General features: G+C 42.3%; 1 protein-coding gene across 5 annotated transcripts in view; it reads left to right on the top strand.

Annotated features, from left to right (window-relative positions):
- LOC146782652 (retinal guanylyl cyclase 2-like) overlaps nt 1-12,148 on the top strand; it is a 465,010-nt gene that overhangs the window by 37,602 nt on the left and 415,260 nt on the right. For all 5 annotated transcript variants that reach the window (XM_085637790.1, XM_085637788.1, XM_085637789.1 and 2 more), the window contains exon 4: nt 2,830-3,181. In XM_085637790.1, the coding sequence (XP_085493916.1) occupies nt 2,830-3,181 (352 nt within the window). The remainder of the gene's footprint in view (nt 1-2,829; nt 3,182-12,148) is intronic.

Below are 12,148 nucleotides of genomic sequence, written 5' to 3'. Positions count from 1 at the left end.
TATACTGGGGTGAATGTATGACATTGTTCTGCATTCTGTCCATCAACTGTTGTTTTTGCATTTGTCACCCCGAGTGGGAAGGGTATACCCAGACGTGGGTCCCGTGCTCTCCATGCCACTGGAATCAAGCTATACTGGCTGAAGAGGGGTGACATCCCGAAACCGGTCCTAGGATGCTTGTTTCCTGTCCAGGGAGGACCTGGCTTGGCAGTTCGGGCTGGACTGTTCCCATGAGGCACAGGGTCAATACTGATGTGCATATGGCTGGGTTCAAACTGGAACGGCATGGTGAGCAAAAAAACGATGGATTTAGGCCTAGATCTCTGTACTGGGGTTAATGTATGACATTGTTCTGCATTCTGTCCATCAACTGTTGTTTTTGCATATACCTAAAGCTACCTTTGTCCAGGGAGCACCATGTATGTATATATGGTATTTCTATAGCGCAAACCTAGCCAAAAGGCAGCGGAGCTCTGTACATGGTCAAAGTGAAGCAAAGAGTCAACAAGTAATAGGAGAAAGCTGGGGTTTGGCTGTGGAATTCATTGTGATGTAGTGTTCCTTAAAGAGGTGAGCCTTCAAATGTTTCCTAAATTGGAGCAGTGTTGGGATGGTCCTGATGGATACAGGGATGTTGTTCCAGATCCTGGGTGCATAGATGGAAAAGGTCTGCTATCGTGGTTTTGTTTTTGCACTTCTTAGTCTGCAGTCTCATGGCATCCTGAAGTATACAGAAAAGTGATGAATGGAATGCTTGAATTAATCTCAGCCACTGGTTATTACTCATGGACACATCCGAGAACATCGTTATTTTGCACACCATGCCACCTCAGTTTAGGCCAAGCCATATGCAAATCAGTTTCAACACTTCTTCATTAAGAACAGTGTCCCTGAACACCACATTGCAGGTCCTCTATGGACCGGAACACAAGCAATTTAAGACCAGTGTCACCCTGGTTGGGGCCTCATCGTCAGGTGTAGATTGGTTGCAGTGGCATAGTGAGTGGTGTCCTGGCTGCGGGAATGTTGAGAACCAATAGAGATGGTGACTATATCTACTGCCCCTCCAGCTCGCTAGATTATAGCTCTGGCAGGCTAGGGTGTCTAAGGCATAGCATCTGTTTGTTGATAGCAAGCCAGCATCAAAGATCCAGGGTAAAGTTGCTGATGTTATTTTTCTGGAGAACACCCGGGAAGAAATAACTTCCCCAACTGTATCCTAATCTATTCAGTAGAAATGTGTGAAGTGTTTGGGGTGGCAGCCGTGGGCAAAACTGAAGGACAGCTGAGGTTGCTGGGCATCCAGCCACTTAAAAATTAAATAAATCCTACTGTTTGTGAGTTTGAAATTGTGGCGGCTTAGGAGGGGGTTTTCTAGTGGTGAACATTCATTCATTTGGCTAATTGCATGGCAGCCGTCATTTTGCAGTAATGAGCTCACCATGAGTGATTACTCAGTATATGTGTCACCTTAGAAGGAAGTTGTGGTCTGCTTGTTTAGAGTAATTTTATTAGCTCTAAGTGTCTGTGAGCTCAGTTCTTTTTTGGACATTGTTTAGATGATTGCTGCTCTCAGATCAGGCCCATCACCTCCAATATTTTACTTCCTTGTACTCCTTTTTAAAATCTTGGCATGTTAGCCTGAGTTGGGGTTGCTAGTTCCAAGACACGCCAATAGAATGTATTGTAAAAAGAGGGACTTTCTGGAGGTATATCAGCCTTGTGTCCTCATATGTTTTGTCGATGTCATCCAGGATTTTGGATTTGATTCTCTGCTTTATGAAGAGATAGTGGAGTGATTTTACATGGTCTGGTGACGTCTGGCTAATTGGGCTGGATAGTTTCTAAATACCTTTTTGGGGTGTGCTGCTTAAACCCTTGAAGTAGTTTAGGTGGGAAAGCAGTCTCAGATGATTTCCACACAATGAGTGGACTTGAGAAGTCACAGTACTCTCCTGAGGTCATATGTGGTGAGTTTCTGTTATTGGCTGCAATATAGATCTGAAGGACTACAGGAGTGATCTGATTTGTACGGATTGTTACTTCGGAAAATTTAATGTTGAGAGATCAAGGTTGCAAATGGCACATATGTACTGAAAATGTTTGGTAGAGCACACAGTGATGTGATGATCTACAAATCATGCATTGTACTGCAGACACAGTAGAGTCACTTCCAATTTGTTGATGCAATAAAATGTGTTCTAGTGGGTGGGACATGGGTTAGTTTGGGAAATGCTAGTCTAGTGAAACATAGATGGTATTATCAAGGAGCTGTGTAGTTTCGGAGGGGAGGTGTGATGATTGGAGAGGGTGTCTGGAGATGAAGTACATCTGTTTTAGTGGAGAAGGTGTCGTCCAAGAGAGGAAGAGTGGCGTAGCGACTTTGTAGTCAAGTGGAGGAAATGTGATTTGAGGGAGTAAGTGGAATATAGTGGAAAAAGTATGCTAAGTAGAAATGATGTGGGCAAATGGAGGAGAGGTGGATTTATTACAGCAAATATTACATACTGAATAAGTTCTTTTTTGTTACAAATAAGTTCCAGTCGAGGAGTTTCTGCCAGTAAATGATAAGTAGTGATGTAGACTACAGGGGAAAATCTGTTTTTTGTGGAAGAAACTTGGCGTACTGGTTGAGTTGTCAAATGTGAAATCAGTAGACCTGCATTCTAATCCCTGCTTCCCCACTTATCTAGAGTGTGTGCTCTACGGAAAAGAGTATATACTGTATGTGGACAGCAATGAGTGTCCACCGTGTTTGGCTTCCTTGTAAATTACAGATAGTCCTAGAGCAAATACTGGATTTGGTAATTGAATGTTGTTTTTCCCCAGGTCTCTCCCCTCTTCGGTACCATCTATACATCAATCTACTTCCTAGCCAAGGCTGTGGAGGGTGCCCGGGTGCTGGGCAAATGGGTAATGGGTACCAGCATTGCTGAACATGCCCCCAACATGCTGGTTGAGGGCTTCAGCCACAATGTGACATCTGACGAGGATGGTGACCCGCTGACCGACTATATACTGCTGGACACCGATGGCCGGGATCGCTATCTCCGACCCACCCATTTCATCGACCTTGCCAGGGGAATGCTCACATACACAGATGACATCCACTTCCCTTACAGCTTCACTCCTGGCACCGACTCCAACTGCTGGTTTGAACCCAGCATGATCTGCACTGGAGGTAGGTGTGTAGCCCAGAAACATCTCACACAGACCTAACAAGTGTCTACTATTAACAATAAAAAGCCATTTGAAGAGGTGTGATGGCCCTCTAGACTTCTCACCACGGGTGCCTTTGAGCTGGAAGATCTGCCTTTTCCGTGAGGGGGGACTTCCTAATGCACTGAGTATAGAGTTTCTACTTGCCAAGTACCCCTAGGCTGCCACAGCTAGAGTAAGTGGTGCAAATATAAGTAACTGCAGTACTCTTTCAGTAAATGTTGGCATCTAGGGTGTGCTTACCCTAAATAGGGAGTGAATCCCAATGTAAGCCATACTCTGAAATCTCTGCAACCTATTGCCCGGTGGCAGCCTTCAGTCGGCCCTTACCAGAGCTTACTTTTAACCAACTGCAAAAACATTTTTTAAATTTCTTTTTCTGTCACCATTTTCCTTCAACCCTTCTTGCTTAAACCCCCTGGGAACCATGCTGATCTGTGTTGGAGGGAGACTGGGCCTAGTGTGCCCACGCGTTTTGCACATCTGGTGGGATCTTGAGCAGGCAGTATTTTTCCCAGGTGACTGGATTAATCACCTGCAATTTTGGCGAAACACAGTTGTGGGTTTGCCCTAATATCTAGAGTTCGGTTATTTCAGCAAAGACCAGTTGGGGTGTCATAGAATGGTTGTCATGCAGTATCATCTCACAACTGAATAGGATGTACAGGTGTTTTTATCTTTCATATATCATCAGTGATGTCATCAGTGATGTCATTTGAGATGTCATCAGCATTGCGGGCGCGTGAGTTATAGTTAGCAGAACTAACTATAACGGAGGAATTTCTATGGTTTTGTATGAGTGAAATGGGCAGCTAACTATAACACCCCTGAAACCTATGTTTTTTTTGTGAATTTCTAAGGTTTTTTAAATGCTAATTTCTAACTATAACGTCTCTGAAACCTATGTTTTTTTTTCAGTGAATTTCAAAGGTTTTTTAAATGCTAACTTTTAAGTGTGATAGTAGTTATATCTATTTTTTTGTACTGATTTCCTACAGTTTTTTAACTGTTTATTTATAAATATTTTATTCATTAAATAACATTATATATTTTTCTGAAAATTGCAAAAAAATATTTTTTTTAATTAAAACTGAAATATTGATAAATTTTCTTGTTTACATTTTTTATTTTAATATATTTATATTATTTTCTTTAAAAAACAATTCCAATTTTTTTTCGGAGTCACGCACTCAAAGTGTATACATCACGGTGGGTGCGCGCATTCTACCCGCCATTTTAGGAAAGTCATGAAGGATCCGCGTATGGTGTGCGACGGCTGTGTGTTTTTCAGTTACATCATATACATTTAATATCACGTGATATGCGCGATTGGTATGCGACCAGTCTGCGACTCCTGCTCCCGCACATTCGCGACACATGCTCATTACTGTACGAGATGTTTGCGCGGTTGCAGGTCCCGCGTGACATCATATACGTGCTGGGGAGGGCTGGGTGCGCGACTCCCGCAAAAAAAAATTATGTTCCAAAATGATATGTATGTGTCTTTAATATACATATTAAGGCAAGAGATTATGTAAGATATTCATCAAAATAATATATTTGTACTTATAATAAACTTATATTATTTTTAATATATTTTCGCGAAGTCGGGTGCGTGCATCGTGAGTGCAGAAAACCAGGTCAGCAGAGCTGCTGTAGAGCCAGAGAACCAGGTCAGCAGAGCTGTTCTAGAGCCTAAGAACCAGGTCAGCAGAGCTGTTCTAGAGCCTAAGAACCAGATCAGCACAGCTGCTGTAGAGCCAGAGAAACCAGGTCAGCAGAGCTGCTTTAGAGGGAGAGAACCAGGTCAGCAGAGCTGCTTTAGAGCCAGAGAACCAGGCCAGCAGAGCTGCTTTAGAGCCAGAGAACAAGGTTAGCAGAGCTGCTTTAGAGCCAGAGAACCAGGTCAGCAGAGCTACTCTAGAGCCAGAGAACCAAATCAGCAGAGCTGCTTTAGAGCCATAGAACCAGGTCATCACAGCTGCTTTAGAGCCAGAGAACCAGGTCAGTTGAGCTGCTCTAGAGCCTAAGAACCAGGTCAACAGAGCTGCTCTAGAGCCAGAGAACCAGGTCTGCAGAGCTGCTGCAGAGCCAGAGAAACCAGGTCAGTAGAGCTGCTTTAGAGAGACAGAACCAGGTCAGCAGAGCTGCTCTAGAGCCAGAGAACCATGTCAGCAGAACTGCTTCAGAGCCATAGAACTGGGTCAGCTGAGCTGCTTTAGAGCCAGAGAACCAGGTCAGCAGAGCTGTTGTAGAGCCAGAGAACTAGATCAGCAGAGCTGCTCTGTAGCATAAGAACTAGGTCAGCAGAGCTGCTCTAGAGCCAGAGAACCAGGTCAGCAGACCTGCTGAAGAGAGAGAGAACCAGGTCAGCAGAGCTGCTTTAGAGCCAGAGAGCCAGGTCAGCAGAGCTGCTCTAGCTGACACTGACTGACTGACACTGACTGACTGACACTGACTGACACTGACTGACACAGATTGACTGACACTGACTGACACTGACTGACTGACACTGACTGACTGACTGACACTGATTGACACTGACTGACACTGATTGACTGACACTGACTGACACTGACTGACTGACTGACACTGACTGACTGACATTGACTGACACTGACTGACACTGATTGACTGACACTGACTGACTGAAACTGACTGACTGACACTGACTGACACTGACTGACTACTCTTTACTACTCTACTACTGACTCTCTACTACTCTCTACTACTCTCTCTCTACTACTCACTCTCTACTAATCACTCTCTACTACTCTCTACTACTCACTCTCTACTACTCTACTACTCTCCTACTCACTCTCTACTACTCTACTACTCACTCTCTACTACTCACTCGCTACTACTCTCTACTACTCACTCTCTACTACTCATGGTCTACTACTCTCTACTACTCACTGTCTACTTCTACTCTCTCTACTACTCACTCTCTACTACTCTCTACTATTCACTCTCTACTACTCACTCTCTACTACTCACTCTACTACTTTATAGTACTCTGTACCACTCACTCTCTACCACTCTACTACTCACTCTCTACTACTCTCTACTACTCACTCGCTACTACTCTCTACTACTCACTCTCTACTACACTCTCTACTACTCTCTACTACTACTCTCTACTACTACTCTCTACTATTCACTCTCTGCTACTCACTCTCTACTACTCTCTACTACTCACTCTACTACTCTCTGTTGCTCTCTACCACTCACTCTCTACTACTCTTTCTTTACTACTCACTCTCTACTACTCACTCTCTACTACTCTACTACTCTCTACTACTCGCTCTACTACTCACTCTCTACTATTGTCTACTACTCACTCCTACTCTCTACCACTCACTCTCTACTACTCTACTACTCACTCTCTACTACTCACTCTCTATTACTCTCTCTCTACTACACACTCTCTACTACTTGCTCTCTACAACTCACTCTACTACTCACTCTACTATTCACTCTCTACTATTCTCTACTATTCACTCTCTACTACTCCACTACTCTCTACTAATCACGCTCTACTACTCACTCTGTACTACTCTCAACTACTCACTCTCTACTACTCTCTACTACTCTCTCTCTACTACTCACTCTCTACTACTCACTCTCTACTACTCACTCTCTACTACTCTACTACTCTCTACTACTCACTCTCTACTACTCACTCTCTACTACTCACTCTCAACTACTCACTCTCTACTACTCTCTCTACTACCCACTCTCTACTATTCTCTACTACTCACTCTACTACTCTCTACTACTCTCTACCACTCACTCTCTACTGCGCTACTACTCACTCTCTACTACTCTCTACTACTCTCTCTCTACTACTCACTCTCTACTACTCACTCTACTACTCTACTACTCTCTCTCTACTACTCACTCTCTACTACTCACTCTCTACTACTCACTCTCTACTACTCACTCTCTACTACTCACTCTCTACTACTCTACTCCTCACTCTCCACTACTCACTCTCTACTACTCGCTCTCTACTACTCACTCTACTACTCACTCTCTACTACTCTACTACTCTCTACTACTCTCTCTGTTACTCACTCTCTACTACTCTCTATTACTCACTCTCTTCTACTCTACTACTCTCTACTACTCACTCTCTACTACTCACTGTCTACTACTCTCTCTCTACTACACACTCTCTACTACTTGCTCTCTGCTACAAACTCTACTACTCACTCTACTACTCACTCTCTACTACTCCCTACTACTCACTCTCTACTACTCTCTACTACTCACTCTCTACTACTCCGCTACTCTCTGCTAATCACTCTCTACTACTCACTCTGTACTGCTCTCTACTACTCACTCTCTATTACTCTCTACTACTCACTCTCCACTACTCTCTCTCTACTATTCACTCTCTACTACTCACTCTCTACTACTCTCTACTACACTCTCTACTACTCTCTCTCTCTACTACTCTCTACTACTACTCTCTACTATTCACTCTCTACTACTCACTCTCTACTACTCTCTCTACTACTCTCTACTACTCACTCTCTACTACTCACTCTACTACTCTTCACTCTACTACTCTCTACTACTCACTCTCTACAATTCACTCTCTACTACTCACTCTCTACTACTCGCTCTCTACTACTCACTCTCCACTACTCACTCTCTACTACTCGCTCTCTACTACTCTCTACCACTCTCTCTGCTACTCACTCTCTACTTATAACTCTCTACTACTCTACTACTCTCTACTACTCGCTATACTACTCACTCTCTACTATTGTCTACTACTCACTCCTACTCTCTACCACTCTCTCTCTACTACTCTACTACTCACTCTCTACTACTCTCTCTCTACTACTCTCTCTCTACTACTCACTCTCTACTACTCACTCTACTACTCTCTACTACTCACTCTCTACTACTCTCTACTACTCACTCTGTACTACTCAGTCTCTACTACTCACTCTCTACTACTCTCTACTGCTCACTCTCCACTACTCATTCTCTACTACTCGCTTTCAACTACTCTCTACTACTCACTCTACTACTCACTCTCTACTATTCTACTACTCTCTCCACTTCTCACTCTCTACTACTCTCTCTCTACTACTCACTCTCTACTACTCTCTACTACTCACTCTCTACTACACACTCTCTACTACTTGCTCTCTGCTACTCGCTCTCTACTACTCTCTAGTACTCACTCTACTACTCACTCTCTACTACTCTCTACTACTCACTCTCTACTACTCCACTACTCACTCTCTACTACTCACTCTCTACTACTCTCTACTTCTCTCTCTCTACTACTCACTCTCTACTACTCACTCTGCTACTCACTCTCTACTATTCTCTAATACTCTCTCTCTCTGCTACTCACTCTCTACTACTTTCTACTACTCACTCTCTACTACTCACTCTCTACTACTCTCTACTACTCACTCTCTACTACTCTCTACTACTCACTACTACTCACTCTCTACTACTCTCTACTACTCACTCTCTAATACTCACTCTCTACTACTCACTCTCTACTACTCACTCTACTACTCTCTACTACTCACTCTCTGATACTTTCTCTACTACTCTCTACTACTCTCTACTACTCACTCTCTACTCTCTATTACTCGCTCTCTACTCTCTACCTCTCTCTCTACTACTCTCTACCTCTCTACCTCTACCTCTCTACCTATACACCTCTACCTATACACCTCTACCTCTCTACCTCTCTGTACAGGCGTACATATGCACATATATATATACATATATATGTATCTGCATTTATATATATATATGTATGTGTATATATATATACATATATAAACATATAAATATAATCTGCATATCTATATAAATATAAATGCATGCAAACATATATATATACATATATGCATACATATGCATGGTATGTACATGCAAGTTTGAAAAACTCTAATACAAGCAAAGCTAAAAAGCCACCTAATTACAAACAGAATTGCTTTAACTGAAACGAGGGCGAGACCTATTGCATTTTTAATGCTTGTTTACTTCGATTCCATCAAGAAGGCATTCAGATGTGTCACACATTTTCCATAAATTCTGAATGGTAGCACTCTAGTTGCTCATTAGATCACTGTAGTAAAGCTACTGCTCACCAGGGAAGTCTGCTGCTGGTATTCAAAGTGCATGTTTCAGTCTGCATGTCAGTATTTTTTAATGAAATGGAAGAGGCGTTGAGAAGTCAAAATGTGCCCTAATCTTTCTTTCTGCAGCACTAATCATAATTTCTATGGCAAAATGAACCCCCTCATTTTGTTCCTTTGCAAATTAAATTTTGAAGTGTTACCACTTTATTCCAATCAAGATGGCATCAGGTGTGCCATACTTTTGTCATAAGTAAGACTGTTAGCGCTCTAGTTGTTCTTTAAAACACTCTGGGGCATTCTGTCATTGGGCTGTACTTGGTCTACATCTCGGTGATATTTGTGCTACATTTGGGCTCTTTTGTCTCTGGTGCCCATCTTGGGAGACTTATTTGTTTTGAAGTTTCCTAATTTCCTCATTTACAACAGTCTCCTCAGTAGGAAATACTTTCTGATTTTTTACTTTCATTCCATCAAGAAGGCATTCAGATGTGTCACACATTTTCCATAAATTCTGAATGGTAGCACTCTAGTTGCTCATTAGATCACTGTAGTAAACTACTGCTCACCAGGGAAGTCTGCTGCTGGTATTCAAAGTGCACGTTTCAGTCTGCATGTCAGTATTTTTTAATGAAATGGAAGATGATTTGAGAAGTCAAAATGTGCCCTAATCTTTCTTTCTGCAGCACTAATCATAATTTCTATGGCAAAATGAACCCCCTCATTTTGTTCCTTTGCAAATTAAATGTTTTAAGTGTTACCACTTTATTCCAATCAAGATGGCATCAGGTGTGCCATACTTTTGTCATAAGTAAGACTGTTAGCGCTCTAGTTGTTCTTTAAAACACTCTGGGGCATTCTGTCATTGGGCTGTACTTGGTCTACATCTCGGTGATATTTGTGCTACATTTGGGCTCTTTTGTCTCTGGTGGCCATCTTGGGAGACTTATTTGTTTTGAAGTTTCCTAATTTCCTCATTTACAACAGTCTCCTCAGTAGGAAATACTTTCAGGTTTTTTATTTTATTTATTTTATTTTTAGCATTTCTTAAAGCGCGAACAAATGCCTGCAGGCGTCTCGGCGCTGTACTATTGTGAACTCTCCTATGCTTGGCTTCTGGCTCTTAGAGGTTTTACTTTCATTCCATCAAGAAGGCATTCAGATGTGTCACACATTTGCCATAAATCCGGAATGTTAGTACTCTAGTTGCTTATTAGATCACTGTAGTAAAGCTACTGCTCACCAGGGAAGTCTGCTGCTGGTATTGAATGTGCATGTTTCAGTCTGCATGTCAGATTTTTTAATGAAATAGAAGAGGATTTGAGAAGTCACTCAAAATGTGCCCTAATTTTCTTTTTTTCCGCACTAATTATAATTTCTATGGCAAAATGAATCTCCTCATTGTGTTCCTTTTAAATTAAACTACTCACTCTCTACTACTCACTCGCTACTACTTTCTACTACTCACTCTCTACTACTCTCTCTCTCTACTACTACTCTCTACTACTCACTCTCTACTTCTCACTCTCTACTACTCTCTACTACTCACTCTACTGCTCTCTACTACTCTCTACCAATCACTCTCTACTACTCAACTACTCACTCTCTACTACTCTCTACTACTCTCTCTCTACTACTCTCTCTCTACTACTCACTCTACTACTCGCTACTACTCACTCTCTACTACTCACTCTCTACTACTCACTTTCAACTACTCACTCTCTACTACTCTCTCTACTACTCACTCTCTACTACTCTCTACTACTCACTACACTACTCTCTACTACTCTCTACCTCACTCTACTGCTCTCTACTACTCTCTACCAATCACTCTCTACTATTCACTCTCTACTACTCTCTACTACTCTCTCTCTACTACTCACTCTGTACTACTCACTCTACTACTCTCTCTCTACTACTCACTATCTCCTACTCACTCTCTACTACTCACTCTCCACTACTCACTCTCTACTACTCGCTCTCTACTAGTCTCTACTACTCACTCTACTACTCACTCTCTACTACTCTCTACTACTCTCTCTGCTACTCACTCTCTACTACTCTCTACTACTCACTCTCTACTACTCACTCTCTACTACTCTACTACTCTCTACTACTCTCTCTACTACTCACTCTCTACTACTCACTCTCTACTACTCTCTACTACTCTCTCTCTACTACACACTCTCTACTACTTGCTCTCTACTACTCACTCTACTACTCACTCTACTACTCACTCTCTACTACTCTCTACTACTCACTCTCTACTACTCCACTACTCTCTACTAATCACTCTCTACTACTCACTCTGTACTACTCTACTACTCACTCTCTACTACTCTCAACTACTCACTCTCTACTACTCTCGCTCTACTACTCACTCTCTACTACTCACTCTCTACTACTCTCTACTACTCACTCTCTACTACTCACTCTCTACTACTCTCTACTACTCACTCTCTACTACTCACTCTCAACTACTCACTCTAAACTACTCACTCTCTACTACTCTCTCTACTACTCACTCTCTACTATTCTCTACTACTCACTCTACTACTCTCTACTACTCTCTACCACTCACTCTCTACTACTCTACTACTCACTCTCTACTACTCTCTACTACTCTCTCTCTACTACTCACTCTCTACTCCTCACTCTACTACTCTCTACTACTCTCTCTCTACTACTCACTCTCTACTACTCTACTCCTAACTCTCCACTACTCAATCTCTACTACTCGCTCTCTACTACTCTCTACTACTCACTCTACTACTCTACTACTCTCGACTACTCTCTCTGCTACTCACTCT

This window comes from Triturus cristatus, chromosome 12, assembly GCF_964204655.1.
Source record: "Triturus cristatus chromosome 12, aTriCri1.1, whole genome shotgun sequence".
In the NCBI taxonomy this organism is placed as follows: domain Eukaryota; kingdom Metazoa; phylum Chordata; class Amphibia; order Caudata; family Salamandridae; genus Triturus; species Triturus cristatus.
The sequence above is the reverse complement of the archived record's forward strand: the minus strand, read 5'-3'. Positions and strand labels throughout refer to the sequence as shown.